Genomic DNA, 14,250 nt, shown 5'->3' with positions numbered 1-14,250 from the left:
GTGTCTGGACCACTGGCACACACTCACGTTTTAATTACAACCTACCAGTTGGGAATTTCCAACATCTAATTGTGAATGGAACACAACATGAACATGCAAGGGTTTGAATGATATTTTGAACATTTTATCGGCTAAAACTATGCTCCATACAGAACAGAAGCCAACACTGCATAACCCCAGTCTACATTTTTACTGGCTGGCAATGGACTGAAGGAGAGCAGGTTGTGATATGCTTGAGGATGTTTTTACTGTGTACAGTATGCAAGTACTGTTGGGTGTGCATTTTTGTGTATGTGTGTAGGATGCAGTGTGTGTTTAGTGTACAGTATCTGTGTGTGCATGTGTGTAGGATGCGGTGTGTGTTTTTTGTGTATCTGTGTGTGCATGTGTGTAGGATGGGGTGTGTGTGCATTGGAGAGGGGGGAGGGTCGCAAGAGTCTGTGTTAGCATTAGTCAACACCCTGTCACCTGTTGCTGGCACATGTACAGCCAGTGAATCATAAATCATAAACACAACAGACAGAGTCCACACTGAGAGAGAGAGAGAGAGACACACACACACACACACACACACACACACACACACACACACACACACACACACACACACACACACACACACACACACACACACACACACACACACACACACACACACACTCACACAGAGACACACACACAGAGAGAGAGATACTGTACTGAGTGCTGCCTAAAGGAGTTTGGCAAGTCACAACAAACCCTTCACCTCTCTCTTCATCCCTTTTTGCCATATCTCTCTCTCTGTCAGGTTTCTTATGACAGCAAACTAGGTGTAACCCATCAAAACACAGCAACACGCACACAGCACAGAGTATTACATGGGGAAGACAAAACAAACATGGACAGCTCATATCTCGCCAAAAACCAAACCAGAGCCTTACAACGGCATAACATGCAGGGCTTAGATGGCAAACTGCACAAGCTACCATAACAAGGAATGACACATAATGGGCTTTCCCTGAGCTCCAAAACCCACCGCTTGTAGCAAAATATTAAACGGCTGACAGCACAGTATTCTAGCTCGTAACCACAAGACTTCCACAAAGAGGATAGTCCCAGGATAGCCCTTTATACTTACAGTATAAATGATATGCCTGTTATATTGGCATATGAAGGTCTCTATAGACAATTGAGTATTTTAAAATTCAATTGTAATAGAAGTTAGCCTTCTTGTCAATTTTTGGCCATGTCCGCAGACAAGCTGCCTCAGATGGATTACATTTGAGCTATAATCAGTGAGCAGTGTCTTGCACAAGGACACTTTGACCCTCTGGTTACGGGTCACCCTGCTGCCTCCGACACGAGTATGGAGTCTATTATAATAGAGAGTGCTTTATGCGGTTTGCATCTCCAGACAGGCTGGAAAATTCCTCTCCCTTAACAACTACTGTGGAGGTGGCTTGGTGGCATTTGGCAGCTGATCTAGTGGTCAGCAGTAGCAGGCTGCCTTGTACTGGGCAGAATGTGAAGCAGAGTATTGATGCCGAGTAAAAAACAAACAGCGGCTCGTCATCTGACCTGTCCGCTGTTGGCGAGGTCGTCGATAGTCAGGGAGTTGTCCAGGCGGAGGCCCAGGCCAAAGTCACACAGGCAGCAGGTCAGGTCGTGCTTCACCAGGATGTTGGAGCTCTTCAGGTCCCGGTGGACTATGGGCACCTTAGGGGAATGGTGGCAAAATAAAAGCATGAGTGTCAAATGAAGCGCTGAAGTGTTGATTTCAAAATAAAAGCATCAACATACATGGCTAATTGTTGTAGTGAGGGTGTCAAAGTAAAACATAAACATAAAAATATTGCAGGTGCATATTAGTTAGGATGTTAAAATAATGTCGAACGCTACTTTAAAATTTCGATTTTGGGTTGTTTGGGGTGGGTGGGGTGAGGGTTGGGGGTTTTATGTAACAATATTTTCTTTATTATTATTTTTGTTTGTTATTATTACTACTATTATTATTATTATTGTTGTTGTATCGATCAAACTATATACTGTACACTGATGTGATGTGTCATCAAGCATCATTTGTATTTCTTAATGTTGTTTTGATTGTTGGCACTGTTGATTCCATTTATTTGTTTGTTCCACTGTGTTTATATTTAGGCGGTATTTATTTGTAGATACTACTACTGCTACATTGTTATTGTACTATGTTGTCTGTGTTGTTTGTTTTTCTTTTTTTTGTCCCCCTTTCCCCCACGTTGACGTGTTTGTCTTGTGTGGTCGTTCTAGAAAAGAGATGTCTGTATGATCATGGTTTACATGTTTGCGGATATTGCAGTGGCTCAATCGCCATTCTCATTCAAAAACGTTCAAACAAAAATAAATAAATAAAGATATTAATGCACACACACATATACGTGCATGCACACACACACACACACACACACACACACACACACACACACACACACACACACACACACACACACACACACACACACAAACTGCACATTGCTAGAGAGATGCACAGATAAATTAAATGACACCAGTTGTACCTTAGGTCGTCCACAGGTGAGGTGGTCGCTGTGGAGGTGGGCGACGCCCCGGGCCAGGGAGCTGCCCAGAACCCGCAGCTCCTCCCAGCTGAGCACCTCACGTGTCAGGTGCTCCTGGAGGTCAGAAAGGGTGGTGATTGTCAGTATTGTAAAGATGGAGGAATAACGGCTGGTGGATTTTAAAAAGGTCAAATTTATAAAAGACAGTTTTTTCTCTTGATGTGGGAAATGTGGTGCAAAAAGATGGAATTGCAGCTGAAGTACTGGGAAAGAAATGCAGCATTCTCCAGCTGTCATAAGATCCAATAAACCTGTCCCACTCATGCTTGAATTGATACTTTGTATTGTGCAGTGTCATAAAACTGCAACTATTTACAGCGTCCTGGGTATGTTTCAAATCACATAATAAAATCTAGTGTCCTCTAGAGAGAGAGTGGCGTCAGCGGGGGACCAAAACGGGTGACTCATTAGCCAATGAACAGCCAGGAAAGGGTCTCGTGCTACTTTTGAATGCTAAAATAAAGCTGATAATGTACAATTTGATTCAAGAAAAGAAAAAACTTTCAAAGTACAACACAAACTGTCCATTTTGCTGCTACTCGACAGTAGGGGTGGGAATCGTGGAGTAACTCCCGATGCGATATGGTCACGATACTTGGCCCTCGATAACGATATTATCACGATACAGCGATTCTGCGATAATCGATATATTGGAAGAAATTTAACCTACGATACATCACGATATCTGTGTAACTGAAGAGAAAAAAATACCCCTAAAAGGCAAGAAGCAGGTATTATGTATTTATTAGCAGAATTGACATGAACTCTCTCAGAGTTCACTCACTCACTCATACCATTTTCGATACCACGGAGGAAAAGTTACACATTAAGTCTTTTTATTATTATTATTAACACGTTCACTGCCATTGACGAGTTATCTCGGCTTACAGAATCCGACGGTTCACTGCCAAAGACGAGTTATCTCGGCTTATAAAAAAAAAAAATGTTTTTGACGGTGGGACGTGGATCAACGCTCCCCACGTCTCCTATAAAAATATTGGAGTCAGCGAACGTGTACAACCCATTCCACGGACCCACTAAGTGGCGACAGTGCTCTCCACACTAGGAAACGCAGAGCCAAAACTGTAGGGGAACGCGCGAGGAAACCATTCTCTACTGTAAAATGGATTGGCGAAAACGCTTTCACTTTCATGCGCGCTGGGAGCTGGCGGTGGGGGATTCCAAAAATAGACTGGGTGGAAAACACTTTGAAACACGCAGCATAAAGCCTAGAATCGCACAAAGCTTCATCAAAGCTCTCAAACCCAAGAAACAAGTGAGCCCTATCCACACTTGCTGCCAGGGAGGGAGGCTGCTCAAACTCGCAGCAGCAGCAGCAGCAGCAGAGCACTCGCTTGTGACAAACGCTGCGGAGGAGAACGCCCACGGAGGGAGGAGTTGGAAGCAGAGGGGGGTTTCCTGCTGTTATGGAGGAAATTACTGTTCAAAACTATTGTTTAGATGTCTGACGTCTTACTGATGCCAAAAATGAATGGTTAAAGTGACTGTTCTATCGAATTTCACAAAAAGCCGTTTATCTCTGAATAAATTTCCAGACGCTGAAACCATGCTGTATTCAACTGCTAATGCTTACATAACTACTAACTCTACAAACTAACTCTTTTAGACAGAGAAAGCACACATTCTATTAGTTCTTTTGAGATATTGTGTGTTCACAAAATCTTAGCAGAAAAGAATCCTCGGGTCTTGAAAGATGAGCCAGAATCCTCAAAAAAAACCTCTGGCAGAACCTACCTACAGTAAAAAAAAAAAGGCTGGCAGTGAATGTGTTAAAACAAGAAAACCTATATAACCTACCTACCTATATAATTTCTAAAAGTAGATATTAATGATCAAACATTTCCATTCATGTAGCCTACAGTATTTATGTTTTTGTTTCAACTACAAACATAAATAAACGTCAACTTGAAACTATGTTTCAACTTTTTTAAACGATTTCAGACGGACAAGCCCGTCCACACACACACACACACAGCATAATATTTTAGCCTGTTTATTAAAATAAAAATAAAAAAATAAAAATAAAATTAATAAACATATCGATACTTGGTGCCAGTGTATCGATAACGTATCGCAAGTGGAAATATCGCGATACCGTGAGTATCGATATTTTGTCCCACCCCTACTCGACAGTGCTGCTAAATCCAGGTCCTTACTTCCTGGAACACTTTAGATTAAAAAACTGGTCCATTGGAGTGAATGGAGATGTCGCGACTCTTCTCGGCTCTTCACGGCTCTGATACAATCTTCCTTCTACTTCTCACTTCTGATGAGCCACATTAATTTCCCACTTCTCGATTCGATTCTATTCGATTCTATTCTATTCTATGCTACATTAGAGTCTCACCTGTAGATTTCCTCTGGAGTGGAAGGCAGTGATGAGCCAGTACTGTTTCTCCAGCTTCCTCTCCTCAGCTGTGAGGAAGTGGAGGATGTTCTCGTGTCGGAGGTCCGTGTCGGAGAAGATGTCCTTCTCGTTCTTCCAGGAAGCGTACTCCTCATACGGGAAGATCTTCACCGCCACCGTCTCAAACTGATCCGACGTGCTCTGCTTCAGCTTGGCCTTGTACACCTGGGCGAATCGACCCTTTCCCACCTGGAACGTCAGAGGTTAAAGGTGTTGTGTGTGTCATTTTTAGACATCAATCTAATGTCAAATTAATTGTTAAAGACCCCCTAAAGGTGAAAAGATGTTTTCCTTCTTGTTGCTTCAGTTAGATGTTTGAGCTTCACTGTGCAGAATGATGTCTGTGCCGAGTTTGACACTAGAAGGCTGTTTTCACATTTGTCTACTGAAAGTGGAAAGTTTCTCTGTACTAATTGAAAATCCGATTTTAGGGGGTGGGCCTACGAGCATGATTTGCATGATGACATCCCAAATAGTTTGGAAGCCAAGTTTGGGGCATCCGGGTAGATTCCCGGAGGAAAAGATTTATTTATTTTCCTGTTGTTATTTTTTGTTCTTGCTTAAACCGAATGTTTTATGGTCACTCACGATTCAGTAGGTCACGGGTTGGCTTGGTTTGAGCCTTAAAACTCGTTATATAAGGATTTATCGAAATGTCTATGGAGAAAATGAATGCGGAACTTAATTCCGGGGCAAATTACGTCACGAAAAGTCACGTGCCTGTTGAGCTCTATTGGGGAGAAAATGGGGAAATCAGAAGAAAAAAAATCTCTGCCCAATATTCAACTTACACAAGTGTGATGTGGACATGAAATCTCCAGTGCACATACACTGAGAATGGACTTTACTGTGAAGTATAGGAGACAGTCCAGCAGGAAAACGTGAGAGTAAATATATTTGCATATTCACAGACTCTTGAATTTCTAATTAGGGGGAAGGAGTAGATGTCATTCTAAGGATTTTAACAAGCTAATTTAACTTTTTTGTGGGGAAAACTGTCAGACACAAATTTATTTCAAAGTAGGGTATTTTGCATACATCTTGAAACATGACTATAGGGGGTCTTTAACCTTTGTATAATTACTGCAACAAAATGAGACCATGATGAGTAGCTGCACTAACAGTTACCTGCAGATCCAGCTCTATAGGCAGCGGCTCGGTGTTGTGGTTGAGGTTGTTGGCGTGTGTGGAGCTGCTGTCGGAGCCGTCGTCATCCATCATGATGGCGCAGGCATCGCTGCAGTCCAGCCCACCCACCTTGCGCTTCTTGCTGCTGCCCTCCCACTCCTGGCTGAGTGTGCGGCGTCGGTACACGCGGTACCAGTAGAACATGGCCGCCACCACCACCGCCAGCACCAGCAGAGGCAGCAGGCTCACCAGGATAACAGAGACCATCGGGTCCTCCTTAGTCGGATCCACTACTGGAGGAACGAGAGGAGAGCAGAGGAAGATAGGGGATTAGAGTGCTGATGGAGTATGGAGGGTATGTAACGCCAGATTTGAATCCGTGGAGAGGACAGGACAGGACAGGACAGGACAGGACAGGACAGGACAGGACAGTAATGCTGGAGTGAGGGTGGATTACAACATTATTTAGAATAGACCTGAAAGACATACAAGGGATGTAGTGGAGTTTAGTTTGTCCACCTTTTTATTTTACCTCTCAATTGAAGCTTAAACCTTTCCTGATGTGAGATATATGAAGAGTTTGTTTGCAAAAGCATATAACTCCATTTGCATTCATTTCTATAAATCATGGTTTTCCATAATAACAACAATCAAACGAGGAATGCAGTGTCAATAGGCGATATCAGCTTTTGCGACAGAATGTATTTTTGGTCCAGGAGTGACTCTTCATTATGTGCCTATGATCTTTTAAGGAGAAATGCATCACGCTTTCCTGGAAATATAATATTTTTTATGTTGGTGGTTGTTGTTCTTTATGTTGATGACATGAGGAAATGGTTTATCCCCATTTTTATTTAGCACTACATCACTGTGAACAACTCTACACTAAGGCCATGTAAGAGTAGACTAGGTATTAGAATAAAAGCCACTGGAAATAATGCATCATTCCTTAAATATGTACCTGCGAAACAGAGGCATGCAGCTAGGCAGATTAGCTAGACAGAAAAATGCTTCTTCATGCAAAAAACGAGCACCACGCTGGCATTAAAGGCTTCTATTTGCACTGCCGTCCACAGACAGCTGAGAAAAATCGTGTTCACTGCACTTCATATAGTATTGTATTCTAAGATAGCAAGCCAAAAATCTTTTATTTTGGTAGTGTGGAAGGTTATAAACCTCCCCCATCTAAATACTGAGCTACTTGTGGGATCTTGGTGACATTATGGGTGACTTTGAACTCTGGATCGTAAAGGTCACCATAATAATAGTGAACATCAACAGAAGCTATGAATAGGTTTTTAATGTACCTTGTTCCCATTGTGGTGGATGCTGCCCAAAGTTACAAACATGAGTCATGACGTCAAATGCTTTTTCTGACCGGACTTTGTCCCGGGGGTCTACCAGGCCGGGCCATCTCTGTCTGGTTTGGCAAGCAGCACTAAATAGATGCATGTGGGAGCTGCCGCTGTGGTCCCTGCTGTTACTATACGGCAACTGAAAACCTGTTTTAAGCACAGCGCTCATTTGCTAAAGGTGCATGTATTTTTGACTCTTGACTCTCAGTGATGTCAGAAACAAGCAATAGCCCACCCTTTCCACTAAAAATAAGAGGTAGAGATGGCAGAGGTGTACAGAGAGGTCTACAGAGGACACAGCCTAATTTGCGTGGTGGGTGTTTTTTTTGAAGCTTGTACTATGAATGAAAACAATTGAAGCAGTCATGTCCTTTCCATTGTAAACAAGTAAAGAAATAAGAAAAAGTTGATCAGTAATATATCTTTAAGAGGTTGATCTCAGTAGGGAACTCACTGCACAGTCAATACTCCCACAGTGGTTCACTGCCAAACAGTGTAAGCAGCCTTTACAACCACATGAGCTATAGCATTAACTACTGCCTGTAACTCTGCCGCCAGCCGGGGCAGAGCCGCAGCCAAACCTGAGGTGGGGAGAAAACAGTGGAGAGCCTGTCTGCCTCGGTTTGGACCGGCCCGGCCCAGTCTGCTCTGCTCTGTTCTGGCTGGGCACCTTCTCAAAGGCTCTCGCTCGCTCGCACCACCAGTCAGTCCCTCAGGAGAGCAGGGTGAAGCTGCCATACTGGCACACAGAGAGCTGGGGCCGAGCAGGAGCTCAGACTCACAGTGCTGACCATTGAAGCGGTCTCACTGCCTGCATCTTTCAGGCAGAGATTTTTCCACTAAGTCCCATTGAGAGCAGGGCTGGAATCCAGCTACAGAACAGTAAACATGTCAAGGTGAGCCCTCTATAACACATACATGTCAAGGTGAGCCCTCTATAACACGTACATGTCAAGGTGAGCCCTCTATAACACGTACATGTCAGGTGAGCCCTCTATAACACGTACATGTCAAGGTGAGCCCTCTATAACACGTACATGTCAAGGTGAGCCCTCTATAACACATACATGTCAAGGTGAGCCCTCTATAACACGTACATGTCAAGGTGAGCCCTCTATAACACGTACATGTCAGGTGAGCCCTCTATAACACGTACATGTCAAGGTGAGCCCTCTATAACACGTACATGTCAAGGTGAGACCTCTATAACACGTACATGTCAGGTGAGCCCTCTATAACACGTACATGTCAAGGTGAACCCTCTATAACACGTACATGTCAGGTGAGCCCTCTATAACACGTACATGTCAAGGTGAACCCTCTATAACACGTACATGTCAGGTGAGCCCTCTATAACAGGTACATGTCAAGGTGAGCCCTCTATAACACGTACATGTCAGGTGAGCCCTCTATAACACGTACATGTCAGGTGAGCCCTCTATAACACGTACATGTCAGGTGAGCCCTCTATAACACGTACATGTCAGGTGAGCCCTCTATAACACGTACATGTCAAGGTGAGCCCATCTGTAACATAGCATGGGTGCAGATTTGATTTGCAGCTGGCACCATAAAGATTCAGACTGAATCGCTGAAGAAAAAGAAAACAAATTTGACAATATCTTTGTCAGGCCAATACTTGCCCTAACCTTCGTTCATTATACTGTGTTGTGATAGTACTTTTAACTGCTTTGCTTAAAGCAATTAACCTGTCATATGATTATATCATTAACCGTAAAGTAAGGCTGGTTCATGTTTTAAAATCTCTCTTTAAAGAGACGCTTGCCCTTTGATCATGCAAGGCAAATTTATTTTATATTGGGATGAATAATATCTTCATTTTGTGCTTGTGTGACTGTGTGTGTGTGTGTGTGTGTGTGTGTGTGTGTGTGTGTGTGTGTGTGTGTGTGTGTGTGTGTGTGTGTGTGAGAGTGTTTGTGAGCATGTGATTGATTGTCAAGCAGTAAAACTGTCATTAAACCGCTTTGGGCTAAGCCGCGGATGCAATGAATCAAAAATACCGAACGCAAACACATGAACCGATTTGAAAGTTTGGCGATCAGATTGCATATAGACTGCCAGAGAGCAGTGGTGTATAAAGTACTCGAAATCCATACTTGAGTAAAAGTATAGATACTTGACCAGAAAATGACTTGGGTAAAAGTCACTTTGACTTTTACCCAAGTCATTTTTACCCAAGCCATTAAAATATTACTTGAGTAAAAGTCTTATAGCTAATATTTTCTGTACCTAAGTATCAAAAGTATTTTTGTTATATTAATGTACTTAAAAGTATTTAAAGTAAAAGTACAAGTAAATCCTGTTTATAAGAAAGCAAGCGGTCCGGATTTTCAGAATGTTTGCTTACATATTTACCTTATTATAGTCTGCCATTTCAACTGACTGCAGCTTTTGGCACAAGTGCCTGCTTTAGGCTATCATGGCGATGAGATATCTCCATGCCAAGGGGAAATATATAATAATAAAAATTATAATAATAATCATCATCATCATCATCATCATAATCCCCGTCCATCATGGACATCTCCTCCATAGTTAATCAATGTAATCACTCTATAGAAATTGAAACTGACGTTACCTTTCTGAAACCCGACAGTATTATTGGGCTGTGACAAAATAGCGACAGTTACACCAGACTAGCAACGGAAATACCACGATTTACTTTCAGAATAAAATGCTTCCAACCTTTAGAGAAACAAATAAAGCATTTAGGATTTTATTTTGAAATCCTTAAGCGGAAGACCTATACTTTTACAATCTGGCTGCGTGGACGCATGACCAATTTGGAGTTTACCTCAAGAGACGCTTGTTTTCTTGTTTTCTGGTGGCAATTCCGTCATTCTGGTTCAATTGGACACAATGTAAAGACAATTTAAAGTAATTAACCGCCAGATTTCAGCCTGTGGGAACTTCTAACATGGATGAAAAGACTTGTGAAGCACTGACGGTAAGCGATTGGCAAACGCAACTTGCAACAGAGAAGCATTGATTCGGTAGCCAGGCTACTGATTTGCCACAACACAAGCTGTTTGTTTATTTTATAGTAACGAATAACGGAGATGCTTTTGGGAAATGTATCGGAGTAAAAGTATAGATTTTATTACGAAAATGTAGTGGAGTAAAAGTGAAAGTTGAAAGAAAAATAAATACAGATACAAAAAAACAAACTTAAGTACAGTAACGAAGTATTTGTACTTCGTTACTTTACACCACTGCCAGAGAGTAGTGCGCCTATTCTCAAATTCCATCTGATTGTATTTGTGTCAGATTTAAAATAGTTTCAAGATTATTTTTTGTGTGTGTGTGTGTGTGTGTGTGTGTGTGTGTGTGTGTGTGTGTGTGTGTGTGTGTGTATGTGTGTATGTGTATGTGTGTGTGTGTGTGAGGTAGAAAACCAGGAGAGAGTGGTAACAGCGCCAATCAGACAGTGCAAAGTACACAAACTGGTACAGGACTCATGTTGCCTTTTCCAATCAGCCAGAGTGTTTTCATGCAGCGTTCAAAGAGGTTCCACACATCATTCAGAATCGCAGAGGGATCTTCGCCTGTGGCCTGCAATTAAACACATCATCAGTATGTGTGTGTGTGTGTGTGTGTGTGTGTGTGTGTGTGTGTGTGTGTGTGCGCGTGCGCGCGTGCGTGCATGTGTGCGTGCGTGCGTGTGCGCGGGGATTTTGGGATTTAGAAGCTTGCCATCACCAAATCTCTGACTCATACTCTAACTGATCGCTAATTACCTGGACTCTCACAGTGTTTTGTGAATAACAAGAGTTGAGCGCAGGATATTAAAGAGGAACTATTTTCCGGGGAAAATAAGGCCGCCAGACATGATTTAATGTGAAAAACAGGTGATGGGTGGATAGAGGGAAGCCATTATAAACACGGAGGAGGTGGAACCGCACTTCCAGCAGGCCAGCTCTATGCAAGTCTGTCTGCTGAGCCAGCAGTAAGCTTTCTTTTCAGCCTTTCACTATTAATATTAATGCATCCAACATTGGCTAACACTTCCATGAAAAGGATAGTGGCTATTCTGTGATGTAATATTTTCATTAATTTGTCATGGGAAACTGTGCGCTATCCATTTAATCTGCACTTGATCCTGTGGTATTGATTCAGCTATTTGGTTTTTCATATAAACAATGTGGGATGTTATATAGTATAGTTGTAAATCCTCCTCACATCAATCAAAATACTATATTGAACTGCTCTATTGTCCATGTTTGCTACACACCTGCGATCAAGACTGATAGAGAGACGATAACGGCTAGCAGGTGAAGCATGCGTGATGTCTGGAGGGTGTTTTATGATGATGTCTAGGAAATAGCAGGCATTTGCTGAGAAGATGCTGCTGTAGTCTTTTGATTTCCCATCAGCTATCATAACATAGATCAAACAGAAAGGCTTGATGAGGATTCACACAGTAAATAGAAGCACTGCTCAGTGCTCAAAGTGATCAGCAGCTAGATCATCTCACTGCAGTTGCACTTGTTGCACTTCAGTCGGTTTAATTAGCCTCCAATTGGCAAAGTTTATACCTCAATAAAGTTGTTTACTAGTTTTTACCCTCCTAAATGTGTATAAATAACTCGCCTTTATCCCAGGCTGGTATCATGTTATGGTGGGCGTGGAGGAATCCAACCACAGGGAGGCTGGTACCACCAACTATAAGCGAATATCACACTCACTATTGACTTGTTATGGTAACAGCACTCCGCTCACAGCGCAGACTGCTTCACAAACACAGCTAATATCTCTCTCACTCTGTCTCTCCACTGCTCTTTTACTCCCTCTCTCCTTTCCATCACAGGCCTTCAATCACTCTATCTCTGATTCTGGGCTCTATCGTTGCATCTGCCTATAAACTGCGCTTAGTGCCAGGCGCAGCCCAGATTAGTGGGTGTGGACCAGCGCACTCGATATTTTGGTGTCGGCGCTACACGCGGCCTTAAGCATTATACCCACGCCTTTTAAGCGTAAAATTATGCACAATCTGCTCATTGGGGAAGTGCAGTAAACGAATCACACGCTTCACTTTTAAGCTACAATTCCACGGAGCGATCCAGTCCGGCTTCAGAAAAGCCGAGGGCTCTGATCTCCCCCACTCCCTTTTATCCCCTCTGTCTGTCTCCATATATAGGCTATTATTCCATATTATTATGCTTCTCAAACCAATCTAACTGCAGTATAAATACTGCAAGCATGTAAATACGCTACACTATAGCAAGATCAAAGTGAAAAGAATGTTCTAAACGCATCAGCTAGAAAAATATAGCCTATCCCTATGATGAGAATAGATTGGTGAAAGTTTGTCCAGAATTATATCATTTTGCTACCTTTTCTTCTCCCCTGCTGCACAGGTAGGATGATGCACATAAATATAGCCTACATTATGTAAAGTCATTGCATAAATGTGTTTTTATTGTAAAACTAAAATGTGAAGTAGGGCTAATTTATTGGAGCGGACATCACAGTAGGACAGTAGAACCGCGTTACGCTGTCACTTATCTAAATCACGTTAAATCTACGACGGATATATAGCCCCAATATGACATATATGTTTCACATAGGGTTGTGTTTTGATTTCGATGTTTTATTTGGTCCAATATTGAAATGTTCTACAATTGCAGGTTGTGTTAACATTACACATTATTTAGATCTACCTTTCTATCTATTTCGGCTCATTTGGTTGCTATTTATTATCGAAATGTATTAGCCCAATGCATGCTGGGAGATTTCACATGTGTGGCTGTGGCTTTGGTAGCGAAGCCAGGCAGTGAACATTTGTTTTGGCAGAATGATCTAATTTTCTCTCACCTTTTCTTCTCCCCCACTGCACAGGTAGGATGATGCAACAGCCTCTGAATGTCACGGGCTCAAAACTGTCATGTTATAAAAACTGTCATGTTGTTATACTATGTACGGTACAACAACTTCTTTTTTCGGACTTGTGCCTGTCTGAGTAAGGGAGTGAGAGAGAGAGAGAGAGGGGGACAAACTGGGATCAGCAGACCATAAGCTGTGCGTGGAATATCCGCGGCGCACTGAATAAGGCCTAGTTTTCAAAAGTGCAAAGCACTAAATTAACGCCAGGGGGGAAGATATCGTTAGGCCAGTATTTAAGGCCGAAAAACGCCCATTCTGGCCTATTCTGGCACTGCGCCACGCCTGTTTGACCTACAGCGCATTTCGTCGCCTAAAACCATGTTGCTATCTTCCCGAGGCAGGCGCAAGGCGCGTTTTTTTGCGTTTAAGGCCAGTTTCTGCACCTAAGGCCTGTGGGAAAATAGAGCCCTCTATCTCTCCATCTCCCTGTGCTTCCTCATTCCTTCTCATCATTGGTCCCTCTTGGTCATGATCTCTCTCTCTTCACCTTTTCTTTCTCTCTTTCCCCCTTCTTTATGCATCTCTGAGTTGGCCTGTCTGTGGCTGTGAGTCATTTATCTATAACACAGTCCTCTGTGTGTGTGTGTGTGTGTGTGTGTGTGTGTGTGTGTGTGTGTGTGTGTGTGTGTGTGTGTGTGTGTGTGTGTGAGAGAGAGAGAGAGAGAGAGAGAGAGAGAGAGCGAGAGAGAGAGAGAGAGAGAGAGAGAGAGGGAGTGTGACTGAATGACTGATGTGCTGGCTGATGGCAAGCCAAGATTCCACAGTGAGAGGAGGAACTGTAAAAAATAATAATAAAAAAACAGATCTTGGAATATGCACACAGAGCAACTTTTTCCTCTGTGGC

The 14,250-nt window shown here is 42.7% G+C and overlaps 1 protein-coding gene across 3 annotated transcripts in view; it reads right to left on the bottom strand.

The window, feature by feature from the left end:
- The window catches only part of tgfbr2b (transforming growth factor beta receptor 2b), a 63,284-nt gene that overhangs the window by 16,741 nt on the left and 32,293 nt on the right, over window positions 1-14,250 (bottom strand). The window contains exons 4-7 of one of the 3 annotated variants that reach the window (XM_083636183.1): window positions 6,142-6,440; window positions 4,960-5,208; window positions 2,532-2,645; window positions 1,558-1,695 (exon numbers count right to left, since the gene is read on the bottom strand). In XM_083636183.1, the coding sequence (XP_083492309.1) occupies window positions 1,558-1,695; window positions 2,532-2,645; window positions 4,960-5,208; window positions 6,142-6,440 (800 nt within the window). The remainder of the gene's footprint in view (window positions 1-1,557; window positions 1,696-2,531; window positions 2,646-4,959; window positions 5,209-6,141; window positions 6,441-14,250) is intronic. The other 2 variants (XM_083636185.1, XM_083636184.1) reach the window with 2 other exon arrangements.

Source organism: Poromitra crassiceps (genome assembly GCF_964638095.1).
Source record: "Poromitra crassiceps genome assembly, chromosome: 1".
NCBI classification, from domain to species: domain Eukaryota; kingdom Metazoa; phylum Chordata; class Actinopteri; order Beryciformes; family Melamphaidae; genus Poromitra; species Poromitra crassiceps.
This window is presented reverse-complemented; position numbering and strand designations above follow the sequence as displayed.